The 16622-nt window shown below is 36.7% G+C and overlaps 3 protein-coding genes across 3 annotated transcripts; 2 read left to right on the top strand and 1 right to left on the bottom strand.

Annotated features, from left to right (window-relative positions):
- The first annotated feature begins 468 nt into the window (after positions 1–468).
- LOC105975729 (glutamate receptor 2.2-like) lies at positions 469–4059 on the top strand. The gene is made up of 5 exons (XM_013000946.2): positions 469–961; positions 1060–2387; positions 2462–2777; positions 2868–3274; positions 3357–4059. The coding sequence occupies exons 1-5, from the start codon at positions 655–657 to the stop codon at positions 3825–3827; spliced, it is 2829 nt and encodes a 942-aa protein (XP_012856400.2). The 5' UTR covers positions 469–654; the 3' UTR covers positions 3828–4059.
- LOC105975410 (glutamate receptor 2.8) lies at positions 4014–7153 on the bottom strand. Its single transcript, XM_013000609.2, has 4 exons — positions 6793–7153; positions 5402–6693; positions 5055–5322; positions 4014–4927 (listed from the first exon to the last, which is right to left on the bottom strand). Exons 1-4 carry the CDS (start codon positions 7052–7054, stop codon positions 4170–4172), a joined length of 2580 nt encoding a protein of 859 aa, XP_012856063.2. The 5' UTR covers positions 7055–7153; the 3' UTR covers positions 4014–4169.
- A 5391-nt stretch (positions 7154–12544) lies between these two features.
- LOC148768240 (glutamate receptor 2.8-like) lies at positions 12545–15724 on the top strand. The gene is made up of 4 exons (XM_088823227.1): positions 12545–12819; positions 12986–14301; positions 14400–14712; positions 14800–15724. Exons 1-4 carry the CDS (start codon positions 12564–12566, stop codon positions 15588–15590), a joined length of 2676 nt encoding a protein of 891 aa, XP_088679353.1. The 5' UTR covers positions 12545–12563; the 3' UTR covers positions 15591–15724.
- The last annotated feature ends 898 nt before the right edge of the window (positions 15725–16622 follow it).

Here is a 16622-nt window from a genome sequence, read left to right as displayed (position 1 = left end):
CAGATTACAGATTAGAGTTTACCTCCTTTGTCAATTATTTTCTTATTATATGCCTGTTAGACTCAGTCCCACGTCTCTAAATAAATAAATAATCAATATTTTATCATATATTCGGTGGAGGATAAACCTTATTTTCTCCACGTACAAAAACAAAACATAAAAATTCATTGGAATTTGGAAGAGCCGTTTAAGATTGCTCATTTGTTTGAAACTTTCAACGCAAATGACATTTATTTTAAGGAAACCAAATATTATTATTTTATATATAGGTACATTGCAATACCTCTCCTCTAAGTTAGATCATATTATATATATATATATATATGGTATTTAATTCATGGACTAAATTTTCATTAAAATAATTGGGAATTAAGGACATCACAAGTAATGGTGCATATATATATGTTCGAGCTGCTTCTACAATATTCTATTATCAACACTAGCTAGTTGATGGTATATTATTTTAAGCCAACAACTTAAATTCGTATATTTTTTCAAACCCAAGAAATTGCACATGTAATTCATTCGTAATTTACCATTAATCACAACTAGATATGTTATAATCAGAGTGGATCGGACGACTTTTCACAATTCAAGATTTGCTGATGGAAACTTCTCTCCCTCCCTCTCTCTAGCTATATATATATATATATAATGCCTGGATTATATGATGAGCAGACAAACTGGATTAATTTGCCAAAAATGGAACTAAATATCTTCACAAATTTCTCTCTCAAAATATTACTTAGTCTACTATTCCTTCCATTTTGCATTGCACAACGAAATACCACCTTTCAAGTCGGTGTCGTTCTTGATGCCGATTCGCTAGTCGCTCGAATAGGCATGACTAGTTTGTCGTTAGCTCTCTCCGACTTTTATTCTTTCAATTCAAATTTTTCGACACGTCTCGTGCTTCATACACGGGATTCTAAAGGACGAGTCACCGATGCTGCAGCTAGTGGTATGTAATTCAATATATACATACCATTTTGCTGCAATTTTTTCTAATACTGTATCAATTTAATAACATAAATTGTTTTCCTATATATATATTTGCAGCTCTAAATTTGTTAAAGGAAGTACAAGTCGATGCGATTATCGGTCCACAAAGATCCTCACAAGCAGAGTTTGTGATTGGTCTCGGAGACACTGCAAAAGTGCCGATCATTTCTTTCTCGGCAACAAGTCCTTCTCTCCGTCCACAAACTCCGTATTTCGTTCAAACAGCGCTAAACGATGCTGCTCAAGTTGATGCTGTGGCCGCCATAGTTAAGTACTTTCGATGGAATCAAATCGTTCTCGTATACGAAGATTCAGAGTTCGGTAACGGCATTACTCCTTACCTATCAAATGCATTTCAACAAATAAACGCTCGGATTTCGTACAGAAGCATTATACCTACCTCTGCAAGTGATGATTTCATCCTTCAAGAGATGTACAAGATGAAAACCATGCAGACAAGGGTGTTTGTGCTGCACCTTTCGAGCCCTCTTGCTTCTAGAATCTTCCTCAAAGCAAAGGAGGCTGAAATGATGAGTGAAGGCTACGTTTGGATCGTAACCAGCGGGCTCATGGATTTGTTCTATTCGTTGAACTCGAGTGTTGTAGAGTCCATGCAAGGAGTTCTCGGTGTGAAGCCGCTCGTTCCGAGATCGAGTAAACTAATCTCCACCACAGTAAGATGGAAGAAGAAGTTTGCAGACGATAATCCGGAAACTACTCCACAAACAGAGATGAATCTTTACGGTCTTTGGGCGTACGATACATTGTGGGCGTTGGCTATGGCTGCCGAGAAAACCGTATTCAAGGAGCCGACTTCTTTGCCAAACACAACTTCTCTCAACTCTACAGACATGTTCGTTACAGGAACATCACAAACAGGTCCGAAACTTCTTGCAGCAATGCTGGAAACTAAATTCGAAGGTCTCGCTGGGAATTTCAATTTGGTCAACGGTCAACTAGACCAGTCGTCTTTCCAAATATTGAACGTAAACGGAACGGGGCTGCGAGAAGTTGGAACATGGACTCCGTTATTGCAAAGTTTAAGTCAAAGGAATGCCAGCATGACCGGTTTTTCAGGTGAACATTTGGACAGTATCATATGGCCCGGAGAATCGAGGAACGTACCGAAAGGATGGGAAGTTCCGGTAAGTGGTAAAAAGCTTAGAGTTGGAGTTCCACTAGAATCTGGCTTTCCGGAATTTGTAAAAGTCGAAAAGGACCCTCAAACAAACAGTACCAAAATAAGTGGATTGTACATTGATTTATTCGACTCGATCATAGCAGCACTACCTTACGCAGTACGGTACGAGTACGTTCCGTTTGAAAAATCCGACGGCTCGAGCGCTGGAAGCTACGACGATCTGTCGTACCAAGTTTCTATCGGGGTAAGTAATTCACATTCAATTTTTATTTCTAATAAATTCACTTCATTGATGTTTTTTTTTTAAATATTTTTCAGAATTACGACGTTGCTGTTGGAGACATAACCATAACCGCCACGAGATCGCAATACGTCGTGTTCACACTTCCAGTAGAAGAAGGTGGCGTTACACGAACACAAAAAATTCAATACGACGACAACCCGAACGACAAATGGTTTTTCTTGAAGCCCCTCAAAATGGAACTATGGTTAACTATCTTAGCCCTCTTCGTTTTCACCGGAGTATCTCTATGGATTCTCGAGCATAAGTTCAACAAAGCCTTCCGAGGCCGGCCTTCCGGATATCTCGGTTTAATCTTCTACATACCATTCATGTCATTAGTCTTCGCCCACAGTAAGTAATATCAAATATCTCCTTTTCCATTCGGACACACACGAATTCGTCGATTGTTGTTTACTTACGTAAACGCGTTTTAATTTGCAGGGGAGAAAATAGTGACGAATCTAGCTCGAGTGGTTGTGGTAGTGTGGATATTCGTCGTGTTAGTACTAACCTCAACGTACACAGCGAGTCTTTCGGCAAGATTAACGACGTTTAAGCTACAACAAGGCGATACAGATGTGAATACGCTTATTAGAAACGGAGATTACGTGGGATGCAGAGAAGGCACTTTCCTTGCCGAATTCTTACGAAGGCTCGGATTCCACGAATCGAAAATCAGGATATATAAACATCCGGAAGAATTCGATGATGCATTGTCCAAAGGAAGTGAAAACGGAGGCGTAACGGCTATATTTTCGAGCACTCCTTACGCGGATCTCTTCTTATCAAAGTACTGCAGCAAGTACATGAAATTCGGGTCACCTTATCTTACAGCTGGCTTCGCCTTCGTAAGTATATATATCATGTCATTTTTTTGTGTTTCTTTTCATGAAATTCTGTTATATAACTGAATGAATAAACAATTGGCAGGGGTTTCCGAAGGGGTCACCGTTAGTTGGTGACGTGTCGAGTGCGATAACTAAACTGACAGACAGCCATAAAATAGCGGAAATAAAGGCGCATTGGATAAGGAAGTCTGGTTGTAATGAAGACGATGATCCTTCTAAAGTTGGGTGGACGAATATTGGGTTGAAAAGTTTTAAAGTATTGTTTGTCGTAACAGGATCTGTGACAGGGGCGGCTGTTTTGTTATTCTTGGCTTCGTTTCTGTACCAGCATAGAGTTCGTGTAAGAGAGATATACGATTCAGACAATACGTTTTGGTTAAAAATGCGTGCTTTTGGCAATCTTTTTGATGAAAAAGATCCCGATTTTTTTCCAGAAAGTGCGATTGAGATGGGGTTGTTGCCGGGGCATAGTAACAGGCAGGTGATGCTTGATAATATGCAGGTGGTGCATAATAACAAGCGCGTGATGGTACGAGCATTTTCGATAAATTAGAAGTTGAAGTGAAGAGACAATAACAAAGCTGCATAGACAAAATTCATGTACAAATGTGTCGCGTTTAGCTTTCTTACAACCTGTTGTTTCGTGCGGAAAGATTAACTGAAATCAAAGGTCTTTCGTTTAGGACAAGTGCAGCACACTGCTTTGATTTATGTATATCTTTCTTCATATGTAAATAAATAAATAAATAAAAACATATTTTTATTGGTTTTTTCGGATACTGAAATTAATAGTAATATCATAACAAGACAACGTCTTTCGCCAAAGTTTGTAAACAAATGTAACACACACATATCAAATGCAGAAAGTCTGGTAAGAAAAAAAAAGAAAAGATAACTACTCCGGTCTGATGTTTTGTTGATTAAAAAGCATGCAAATTGCTTCGACTTTGGACCAAATATCGGGGTGCGTTTCGTTGTAGATCCTCTTCACTTCATCTCTGTTTTTGCATAGAAACGACACTAAAAACAGCAGAACGCATGCCCCGGTGACAGCCCCCGTTACTCCGAACAAGATTTTAAAACTCTTCAACCCGATATCCGTCCAACCGAACTGAGACGGATCGTTTTCAGTACATCCAGATTGTCTTATCCAACGTTTCTTTATTTCCGATATCCTCTGATTATCCGTCAGTTCAGTAATAGCACTAGACACATCGCCAACCAACGGCGACCCTTTCGGGAAACCAAAGGCAATCCCTTCCGTAAGATAAGGTGACCCCACTTTCATGTACTTAACACAGTACTTGGACAAGAAAAGATCCGCGTAAGGCGTCCGAGAAAACATTGCCCTTATACCACCCTTTTCGCTTCCTTTAGACAACGCACTCTCGAATTCTTCCGGAAGTTTGTAAGTCCTGATCCTCGATTCGTGGAACCCTAGCCTTTTCAAAAACTCCACAAGGAAAGTGCCCTCACGGCACCCCACGTAATCTCCGTTTCTGATGAGTATGTTTATATCTGCATCGCCTTGTTGGAGCTTGAATACTGTTAATCTCGCCGCTAGACTTGCTGTATAAGTCGAGTGCAACACCAGCACCACTAGCATCCACACTACTACCACCACTCGAGCTAAATTCGTCGCGATATCCTCACCTGCCAATTAATTAAAACACCACATTATTCACTATCAATTACATATGCAACTAACCATGATTTATATTATTAATTACTGAAACTAACAACAGTTGATATAAAAAAACAATTACTATAAGTTACTCACTGTGGGAGAATACTATTGACATGAAAGCGATTTTAAACTTGCGCTCGAGAATCGAGATAGCCAATGTTGTGAAAATGACGAGGGCTAAGATAGTTAACCATAGTTTCCAATTGAGGGGCTTCAAGAAAAACCATTTATCGTTTGGGTCGCTATCATATTGAATTTTCTGTATCCTTGTCACCCCACCGTCTTCTATCGGAAGTGTGAACACGACGTATCGTGATCTCGTTGCTGTGATCGTTATGTCTCCAACAGAAGCATCGTAGTTCTGAAAACTCAACACATTAATTAAGTGTCTATTTATTACAAAACTATACATACATAAATACACATATATATGTACTTACCCCAGTAGAAACTTGGTATGATAAATCATCGTAGCTCCCAGCAAACGGGACGTATTCGTATCGAACTGCATAAGGTAGCTCTGCCATGATTGCATCGAACAAATCTATGTACAAACCACTTATTTTTGTGCTATTTGTTTTTGGATCCCTTTCCACTTTGACAAACTCCGGAAAACCGGCAGCAGACGGAACTCCAACTCTAAGCTTTTTACCACTTAACGGAACCTCCCAACCCTTCGGTACATTCCTCGACTCTCCAGGCCATATAATATTCTCCAATTTCTCACCTGTAAAACCCGTTGCATTCCCGTACACTTGACTTGAACTTTGAACAAACGGTGTCCATATTCCAACTTGTCTCAGCCCCTTTCCATTTACATTCAAGATCTCGAAAGACGACGGCTTTAGTTGACCGTTATCCAGTTGGAAGTTTCCGGCGAGCCCTTCGAATTTAGTATCCAACATTGCAGCAAGAAGCTTCGGACCTGTTTGTGAAATTCCAGTACTAAACACGTCTGTCGAGTTTGGCGAAGAACTCGGCTCCTTAAATCCCGTTTTCTCAGCAGCCATAGCCAACGCCCACAATGTATCGTATGCCCAAACCCCGTAAAGGTTTATCTCTTCTTGTGGAGTGATTCCTGGATTATCATCTGCAAACTTCTTCCTCCACCTTACGGTGGTGGAATTGAGTTTACTCGATCGTGGAACGAGCGGTTTCACACCAACAACTCCTTGCATGGACTCTACAACACTTGAGTTCAACGAATAAAATAAATCCATGATTCCGCTTGTCACTATCCACGCATAGCCGTCGCTCGTCATTTCTGCTTCCTTTGCTTTGAGGAAGATTCTAGAAGCAAGGACGCTCGACGTATGAACAACAAACACCCTCGTCTGCATAGTTTTCATCTTGTACATCTCTTGAAGGATGAAATCGTCACTTGCCGAGACAGGGATAATGCTTCGGTACGAAACACGAGCGTTTACTTGTTGAAATGCATTAGCCAAATAAGGAGTAATGCCATTACCAAACTCCGAATCTTCGTACACGAGAACAATTTGATACCAACGAAAGTACTTAACTACGGCAGCAACAGCATCAACTTGAGCAGCATCGTTTAGGGCGGTTTGAAGGAAATACGGAGTTTGAGGATGCAGAGAAGCACTCGTTGCGGAGAAAGAAATAATCGGCACGTTCGCTGCGTCTCCGAGGCCAATCACGAAGGTTGCTTGTGATGATCTTTGAGGACCGATTATCGCATCAACTTGCACATCCTTCAACAAACTTAGAGCTGCAGCATGCATCCACAACAACAACAAATATTAAATTTGATCAATTATGAATAATTCCTAAAACGACTACGTACGTAAAAACGGAAAGATGCAGTTACCGGTCGATGCAGCGTCGGTGACTCGCCCTTTTGAATCCCTTGTGTGAAGCACAAGCCTTGTCGAGTAGTTTAAATTGGACGAATAAAAATCGGAGAGGCACAATGTGAGGCTCGTCATGCCTATGCGAGCGACGAGCGAATCGGCATCGAGAATTACGCCGACTTGAAATGTCGTATTTCGTTGTGCATTACACGATGGGAGGATTAGTAGACTTGTCAGTAGTGAGAGAGAGATGAAGAAATAATAATGCATTTTCGTCATGTTACAGAGTTTTGATCTACTTCCTTAAGTGTTAGGCAATCATGTATATATACTGAATTTAACTGATGATCGATGGAGGAAGTTTCTGTTAAAAGTCGTCCACTAAGGATGTATGTTTTGTATAAATACAATATTTAAAATGGCTCTTCAATTATAAATGAGCCAACATATTGTATATACATAAAAAGGCTAATTATTCTCCAACATATATACATTATTTGTGTAAACTCTAAACATGTAACTAATTAGTACAATTTTGTCTTAGGGGAATTAGATTTGGTCACAGGGATTTTCCGATGCAATATGTCTCCAACGTGGAAGTTGCGTTGAAATTGTTAATTAAGGTTGATTAAAAAAAATTATTTATTAAAATAAAAACTCAATTACACCGAGTAGGGGCTAGCTAGTTCAAATTTAGACTTATTCTATTGTGTAACCCCCAATTAATCCATGTTACCAAAATAATATCTTATATATAAAACGAAGATATTTTGAACTAAAACCTAAACCTAAACCTAGGGTTAATTTTGTAAATTAATAAATGTCTAATTTAACCATTAATTAATAAATTTATAATTTAAACACTAACTCCTATATTTAAATATACCGTATGTTTCTAATTATTTATATATATATTTTTTTATTTTTCTTCTCCACTCTAACCACCCACTAACCCCCACTAATTCATCATGGTAGAAGTTATCACACCATGATCTCAACCTCTACCAATTTCATTCTTCTATTTAAACTCATGAGAACTCTACCAAAAATCACATTTTTTTGCCAACTTTCTTCTTCTTTCTCATTTAAATTTTGTTCGTCTTCTTCTTCGCTTATTTAATAACTGTGTTATGCCGTTTATTTATTTATTTTTGCATTTGTGTTTGACATATTGTAAATTTCTTTTGCAGCAAGCCTGTTCCTATCAACAACAATTCGTGATTGGAGCGAGCTACTCACGCAATTCGGTAGAAGGAAAAAAAATTATGTCAGACATTTATTATGTGCTTCTGTTAATTAAAAGCTTTTTTTGCTATAATTTATTTATAATATTTAAGTTTTATAATTTACAAGACTTTGTTGCTGTATTTATATTTGAAGCTACTCAGCAATTCTAAGACATTAAACGTGAAAAAATCAGTAAAGAAGAGAAGAAACCATCATCATCTCACATCATACACCAAATACTTGGCAACATGTTGTACATCTACAAACATTCATGCTAGGCTCGCGAACTATTATTTATATTATTAGGTTTTAAGTTTGTGAGTATATTGATAGGCTATTATTGTTTCTTGAATAGGCAACACAAATCTGCGATTTTTTCTGTTTTCTTTTTTCGTTCGTTGATCCATTATATTCTGATAGAGTTGGCATAGATTTTGATTTGAGAATTTATGCAATTAAACTTTGTTTGCTCAAGTAATGTGAATGTTCTCATTATTTTTAATCTAGAAAGTTAAATTAGCATTTTTTAAGTGATTGTTGCACCTTTTGTATATAAATTTGAATTGTCATCATTGTAAATTCAATCAAAAACTTTAGAGGACAAAAAAAATGCATAAGGGGAAAAAACTTAAAACGCAAGAGTAAATATTGGAAAACTATCCAATGAGTTTATGATAAATAATCATGAAAGATCCGTGCACATCATGACAAAAATTATTTGCCTCCCATAAAAGGAAAATAAAAACCAACTACCATATAACCGTGTATTAAGAGTAGTAGATACATTTTGTGGTTGATTAAACAATTACTCTTCTATTAAATGTGAATCGTGTATGCAAGTTTTTCCCAAAACCTAGCTACCTTTTTCATATGATTTTCGTAAAACTTTAACTAACATTTTGCTCTTTTTTTTTTCTATGTCTCACCGACGCTTCCTTTCATGTGGCAAAATTTTGTTGCACATAGTCGTCTATTTCAGTTGTAGAGTGAAGTGATCGCGAAACTGATTTTGCTAAAAAGAATTGCACAATAAAATGCGACCCGCAACAAGATCTAATTACTACTTAATCGAGATAGAAGAATTTTTGTTAAGTATTTTGTGTAGTTATCATGTTGCATTATCAAATTTGTAGAAATGTTAATGCTATTACTGAAATTTAAATTTATTTATTTTTATTACAATTATTATCGCCACTACCTATTTCAGTAATATTTATTATCTATAATTTTCCTAATAACACACATTTACAACAACTCCCCACTTGCAGTAACTCCCCGTTAATTAATAACTTCCCACATCCACTATATAATAAATTCATATATGTTCCAAGAAAATCGTTCATATTTGAATTTTTTTTTGTGTTTGAATCAAAATTAGGGTTGTGAATGACTCATCTTCGTTGGAGGTGGAAACCAACAACAATTCTTGGGTGTACCTTGAGACTCTCTTATTTCTATGTCCATCTACTACTTTATTACTTATTTATTTTTATAATTTTTTTTCTATGATTTTTATCAAAACTAAAAAGTCTTTGCGTACACTTTGTCACGGATTCCCCAAGTATCAATCTTGAGGATGTTAAGAAACAACAAAGTAAGAGGTGTCAAATGATGATATGCTAGACTTCAACAACATATGAAGCATTGGGTTAGTTTGTTCAATTATGAAAACTATTATTAATTGTATTCAACATGTGTTCAATATTATTTATCTTTTTTTTTTTAATTCTTTTATGGTGTCATATGTTTTCAATTATTTAATTTCAGTATATTCAACAAATTAAATTTTAAATAATTATTTTCTTCTATTTTGTAATGGTATTCCGTGCAACGCACAGGGCATGGTTACTAGGGCCATTTTAGTCAATTTTTTATTTTTACATTTTTTTTCTTTCAAACAATGTTGAACACAAAAACCGTCCACTCCGAAGAAAATTCAGTACACGATCTTCCTTATTCCCTAATTCTGTTTTTCTTTCTTCACCCCCCTGCATTTCATCTACGGTTACAATTTTCTCTCTTTCATCCCCTTTCGCACCCCTACTATAAGTTTTCACCTACCATTTCTCACTTCATTTCTGCAAATTCGCTTAGTAAATTCGAATGCAGAGGAAACAACAGAGATAGGACAAAGACAAGCCGGATCTCTCTTGAGAAGTAAGACGGGCAGTTATGTATTGTGTTTCCGAATTAGGATTATATATTTGTATTTGATTTGTTATTACAATCGTATGACATCAAGTTTCTGTATGACCCCGCAATTTTGGTGATATAGAATTTGGAAAATCAAGTGATTTCAACGACTGGGATTGCGTGACGAAAGAAGCTTTCTCATCATACAAAAATGAGTGAGCATTTAAGGTTTTTTTCTCCTTTTTTCACTACATCTACTGAATATTTAAGGACTATATATTAATTTTCAATCTTACTCTGGTAGGTTCTGTCATTTGTAGTACATTTGATAAATTATGGAAGCAAAGATGAAGAATACGTAATTGGTTATTAGATGAAGACAGGAAACGTCACATGAACGGGATCCCGCCCTATGAAGATGACTCGATAAAATCATTCCCTCTGTTTATAAGCTTAAAAATATTTTGAGCCAGCGCTTGGAATAAGTTTCTTTTAACATTGGAAAACACCTCGAAATTCAAGATATTTTTATAACCTGTTACTTTAATTTGGTTTTATCATATAGAATTTTACATCAACATTTGATTGTTTTTTCTTTCCTCATTGTTTGCCAGATTTTGCAACTAAGGTTGTTTATATAAATCTTATATAAAGACAACTTTTTCCCCATTATCTGTTTCGTGATCATGATGATGAAATGCAATTTTTGCTAGGGGTAAGTTTTTTGTCTTTTTAGATTTTTTTTTCATTTGCTAGAGATTGCTCTCTCTGTGAATTCGTTATGTGCCGTGTAGAATCTGATATTCAAGGTTATGCATTCGGGGCTGGCAGATTTGAATTATCGATTAGAGAATTTAAGAGAAGAATTATCAGATGGCAATAGCAAGATGAAATTGAATTCGTCTAATATCTCTTCGGACCATGGTCCGGACTCGAACACCAGCCTGAATTTGTGTATGGATTTAATCCCGATAGTTATAATTTTTATGTGATTCCTTCAACAACTTATGTGATTTAATCAAGCCACGGATATAAATATAGATTGGTTGTAAGTGGAATCTGGAAATAATTTTAAATTGCAAATTATGTTATATATTCTATCATGTATATTTTTTTTGAAGAGTTTCTATCATTATCATGGTCCTAACTTTTAAGTGCATATAAACCATAACTTTATGTACATGTAAAACCTGATTTGTGTTGATATTGAAGAAGAAAATATCCTCATTTTATTTTCCAAAGACTGGAGAAATATCTTGGAGACATAGTTACATGGGAATAGGCGTAACCTGTTTTTGAAGCATCACTACCTCAGTTCGGGAAGCCCTATAAGGTTTTCGGGTTGATATTGCTTGGTTTAATTGTGTGGTGATTTTAGTTGATAGATAGACTGTTAAAGTCTAAAATGCTCCTATGAAGACTTGACTTATGGAAATACCATTTTGGTATTTCTCCTGATGCTTTTTCTGAGAACATTGGATAGGTAAATTTGTGAGCTGTAAACATTGTTTTTTTTTGTTTTTACCGATACCGATACCGATCTATTGGTCGTTTTTATAGCTCCTATTGATAGTTTACTTACGTTTTCATACAAGCACACTATCAGTACTTTGTGACTCTTCTCATATCTACTACATTGTTTTGTTCACTTTGTCATAACTTCTGCACATATCAATCTTGACTCTTGAGGATTGAGAAACAACGAAGCAAGAAATGGCAAGTGACAATATGTTGTTGTACTTCGACAAGCTATAGACCCTTAGGTTTGATTGGTCAATCGTTAAAACTATAGTTAATTGTATTAATCAAGTTCTTAGTATTATTTATCCATCTTTGTACGATTTTCTATGGCGTGGTGTATTCTCAATTATTTAATTTAATTATATTTAATATACTAAGTTTTAAATATTTTTTTTATGGTTTCTTTTTACGATTTTCTTATGGTGTGGTGTATTTTCAATTATTGAATTTCATTATATTCAACATATTAAGTTTTAAATATCTTTTGTTTTATAATGGTACCCGTGCAACGCACGGGTTATGGTTACTAGTATATCATAATCTCCAATATTATATTTTCATTTTGGTAATGGTGATCAACTACGTACGCGGTACAAATTAGTCAAATAATATTTATTTATTTATTATTATTATTAGGGAAGAATAAAATGCTATGAGCTTCTTACTGATTGGATATCCATTTAAGATTGATCGTTGAAATTATTTAGTGCCCAAACACATTTTCTAGAAATCATGGGAACTCTAGAATAATATAATGCATGGTCGTACAATATTTCTTACTGAAAACTACATTTATTTATTATTTAATAAACAATTCAAGATTTTGCTGTTGAAATTTTCCCACATCAAGTATATATATATTTATGCTTAATTGGTACATAGTTGGACCAAATTGGCAAAACTGAAAATGCGTTTGTTCACAGTTTTCTCTTTGATCTCACTAATTAGCTTATTATTCATTTCATCAAGCAATGCACAGACAAATAATACCACCTTTCAAGTTGGTGTCATTCTTGATGCCGATTCGCTAATCGGACGAATAGGCAATACCAGCTTGTCGTTTGCTCTCTCCGATTTTTATTCAATAAACTCAAACTATTCCACAAGAATCGTGCTTCATACACGGGATTCTAAAGGACGAGTCACCGATGCTGCAGCTAGTGGTATGTTGTATATGTAATTAATACTTTAATTGCCTTTTTGCTGCAACTGTTTTTTTTTTTTTTTTTTTTTTTTTTTTTTTTTTTTTTTTATCTTGATGTAATATAATGCATCAAGTCGATCGGTCATCAACTCGAATGATCGATTGTATTATTGATTTGCATGCAGCTCTAAATTTGTTGAAGGAAGTACAAGTTGATGCAATAATCGGTCCTCAAAGATCTACTCAAGCAGAGTTTGTGATCGGTCTTGGAGACACAGCAAAAGTCCCGATTATTTCTTTCTCGGCAACGAGTCCTTCTCTCCGACCACAAACTCCTTATTTTCTTCAAACGGCTCTTAGTGATGCTGATCAAGTTGATGCTGTGGCCGCAATCGTTAAGTACTTTCGATGGAATCAAGTTGTTCTCGTGTTCGAAGATTCTGATTATGGTTATGGCATTTCTCCTTATTTAGCTAATGCATTTCGACAAGTGAACACCCGAGTTTCGTACAGAAGCGTTATTCCTATCTCGGCAAGTGACGATTTCATCCTTCAAGAGCTGTACAAGATGAAAACTATGCAGACACGGGTGTTTGTGGTTCACCTTTCGAGCGGTCTTGCTTCTAGAATCTTCCTCAAAGCAAAGGAAGCAGAAATGATGAGTGAAGGCTATGTGTGGATCGTGACAAGTGGGCTTATGGATTTGTTCTATTCGTTGGATTCAAAAGTTGTAGAGTCCATGCAAGGAGTTCTTGGTGTGAAACCACTCGTTCCGCGATCGAGCAAACTCGATTCCACCACTATAAGGTGGAGGCAGAAGTTTGCAGATGACAATCCTGGAATTACTCCACAAACAGAAATGAGTCTCTATGGGCTTTGGGCATATGATACTTTGTGGGCGTTGGCTATGGCTGCCGAGAGAACCAGATTCAAGGAGCCGAGTTCGTTGCCAAACGCAACTTCTCTTAACTCTACGGATATGTTCATTACCGAAATATCACAAACAGGTCCTCAACTTCTTGCAGCAATGTTGGAAACCGAATTCCAAGGACTTGCTGGGAATTTCAAATTAGTCAACGGGCAACTAGAGTCGTCGTCTTTCCAAATATTGAACGTTAACGAAAAAGGGCTGAGAGAAGTTGGAGTATGGACTCCATTATTGCAAAGTTCAAGTCAAACGAATGCGAACATGACGGGTTTTGTAGGTGAGAAATTGGAGAATGTTATATGGCCAGGGGAATCGACGAATGTACCAAAGGGGTGGGAGGTTCCGGTAAGTGGTAAGAAGCTTAAAGTTGGTGTTCCGGTAGAAATTGGTTTTTCGGAATACGTAAAGGTAGAAAGGGATCCGCGAACAAATGGTACCAAAATTAGTGGATACTACATAGACTTATTCGATTCTGTCATGGATGCACTACCTTATTCCATCCGATACGAGTACGTCCCGTTTCAAAGATCCGATGGGAGCTACGATGACTTGGCCTACCAAGTTTTTAATGGGGTAAATATTGAAATAAATAATACAAAGATCGAATTTCTTTTTTTTTTTTTTGTTTTGTATTGTTTTATTTGTATACATCTCTGCTTTTGAGTTTATAGAACTATGATGCTGCTGTTGGAGACATAACAATCACAGGGACGAGATCAGAATACGTAGACTTCACTCTACAAATCGAAGAAGGGGGAGTTTCGAGGACACAGAAAATCGAGTACGAAAATCCAAACGATGAATGGTTTTTCTTGAAACCACTCACATTAGAACTATGGTTAACTGCCTTAGCCATGTTCATTTTAACCGGAGCAGCGCTATGGCTTCTCGAACATAGGCATAACGAAGATTTCAGAGGTCCTTTTCCAAATAATTTCGGCTTGATCTTTTACGTTCCCTTCATGTCGTTAGTATTCGCCTACAGTGAGTAATCTCATCTCTCTTCCTCTCTATATTCAAACACCATTTCCTTAATTAATCTTGTTTTTTTTTTTTTTTTTTTTTCGCAAGGGGAGAAAATAGTGACGAATTTTGCTCGACTGGTTGTAGTGGTGTGGATATTCGTGGTTTTAGTATTGAACTCAACTTACACGGCAAGTCTTTCAGCAAGATTAACAGCAATCAAGCTTCTAAAAGTCGACACGGGCGTAAAAACGCTAATAAGAAACGGGGACTACGTGGGGTGCAGAGAAGGCACCTACATTATCGAGTTCTTGAAAAGGCTTGGATTCGACGAATCCAAGATCAGGACATACAAACTTCCGGAAGACTTCGATACTGCCTTATCCAAAGGAAGTAAAAACGGAGGCATAACTGCGTTCTTTTCTCGCACTCCTTACATGGAACTCTTCCTAACCAAGTACTGCAACAAGTACATGAAAGTCGGCTCCCCGTATTATACCGAGGGCTTTGCGTTTGCATTTCCCAAGGGTTCACCGTTAGTTGCTGACGTGTCGCGTGCAATCATCAAGCAGACGGATAATCACAAGATTTCGGAAATAAAGGACCGTTGGATCAAACAATCCGCATGTAATGAAGACGACATATCTAACGGCTCTTCGACAAATATCGGATTGAAAAGTTTCAAAATCCTGTTTGGAATAACAGGTGGGATTACAGGTATTTGCCTTGTGCTGTACATGGTGTCCTTTTTCAGTAGTAACAAAGTTGTAGTGAAGAGTATCTACAATAACTCTAGAACCACAACTTGGTCCAAAATTCGCAAAATTTGCAAGATTTTCGATGAAAAGGACCCGAAATCTTTTCCGAATAGAGATGCACGTCGAACATATTCAATCTAGCCGGTCGATCTTATTCACTCATATTTGATTTATGTTCATTGGAAATTTTAGTTACTTTTAATTATCACATCTATATTGTTATTTAAATAAATCTTCATTTTTATGTAACTTACAAATAAAACAACATCATCTTGCAGCTGTTGTGTCTATTTACATATCCCCTGAATTTGAATCTTTCAAACACATCACTACAAAGTGATGGTCTATTTTTTCTTGTAAATTATGAACAGTCAAGCTTTAGTTCTTTCTCCAATCCGAATTCCAGCAAGAACGTTAATACCACTCCATTCGACCAGCCAAATCCCGTCTGCCAAAGAAACGAAATAAATTCAAAAGTCGAAAGAAATCATGGTCCTTCAATTCCATTTAATCGAGCTCGAGCTATAAGCTCCGGGACATAATTATCATCTCTGACAGGTTCGATTCCCTCAGCCAATAATCGAGCGACTGCCCTGTTTCTGCATTCCAGAAAAATAGTATTTATGGCCTTTTTCTGGCCTTATAAGAAGCTTCAAGAAACTTCTCAGCTGTTTTACAATCTCCGATTGCATTTGCCAAAGAGTTTAAGATTAATCGTTGAAATTATTTAGTGTCTAAAGTCTAAACACACATTTTCTGGAAAAAATCATGGGAACTCTAGAATAATATATATAATGGTCGTACTAGATTTTTTTACAGAAATACGGTTCGGTTAAAAGTGTGTGCGTTTGGCAATCTTTTCGACGAAAAATAAGGTCCAGATCGATTTTTTTCCCGGATAGTGCGGTTGAGATGGGGTTGTTGCCGGGGCATAGTACGTAGCAGGCGGGTGATGCTTGATAATATAAATGCAGGTGGTGCATAATAACAGGCGCGTGATGGTGCAGGCATTTTCCATTAATTAGAAGACTTCCCTAACGCTTTAGTCTATGCAACGTCGAAGCACGTCGTAGTGTGGTGGTGGCATAGCATCATCAATATCAATATATATACATCAGTAGCAGCCAAATGTTTGTTTTTTTAATCTCCAAATAATAACCAAGTATATAATAT

Source organism: Erythranthe guttata, chromosome 9, assembly GCF_056151865.1.
Source record: "Erythranthe guttata isolate IM_541 chromosome 9, IM_541, whole genome shotgun sequence".
Lineage (NCBI taxonomy): Eukaryota > Viridiplantae > Streptophyta > Magnoliopsida > Lamiales > Phrymaceae > Erythranthe > Erythranthe guttata.
Note: the sequence above shows the minus strand (reverse complement) of the source record. Positions and strands in the feature narration are given on the sequence as shown.

Excerpts from the sequence above, each read along its gene's own strand:
- LOC105975729 (XM_013000946.2), top strand. The coding sequence starts at position 655 with ATGCCTGGATTATATGATGAGCAGACAAACTGGATTAATTTGCCAAAA. Across the intron at positions 2,778-2,867 it reads GTCATTAGTCTTCGCCCACA|GGGAGAAAATAGTGACGAAT; the intron begins GTAAGTAATATC and ends TTTAATTTGCAG. Across the intron at positions 3,275-3,356 it reads TTACAGCTGGCTTCGCCTTC|GGGTTTCCGAAGGGGTCACC; the intron begins GTAAGTATATAT and ends AACAATTGGCAG.
- LOC105975410 (XM_013000609.2), bottom strand. The coding sequence starts at position 7,054 with ATGACGAAAATGCATTATTATTTCTTCATCTCTCTCTCACTACTGACA. Across the intron at positions 5,323-5,401 it reads CATACCAAGTTTCTACTGGG|AACTACGATGCTTCTGTTGG; the intron begins GTAAGTACATAT and ends TTGAGTTTTCAG. Across the intron at positions 4,928-5,054 it reads GTCAATAGTATTCTCCCACA|GTGAGGATATCGCGACGAAT; the intron begins GTGAGTAACTTA and ends ATTAATTGGCAG.
- LOC148768240 (XM_088823227.1), top strand. The coding sequence starts at position 12,564 with ATGCGTTTGTTCACAGTTTTCTCTTTGATCTCACTAATTAGCTTATTA. Across the intron at positions 12,820-12,985 it reads CACCGATGCTGCAGCTAGTG|CTCTAAATTTGTTGAAGGAA; the intron begins GTATGTTGTATA and ends ATTTGCATGCAG. Across the intron at positions 14,302-14,399 it reads CCTACCAAGTTTTTAATGGG|AACTATGATGCTGCTGTTGG; the intron begins GTAAATATTGAA and ends TTGAGTTTATAG.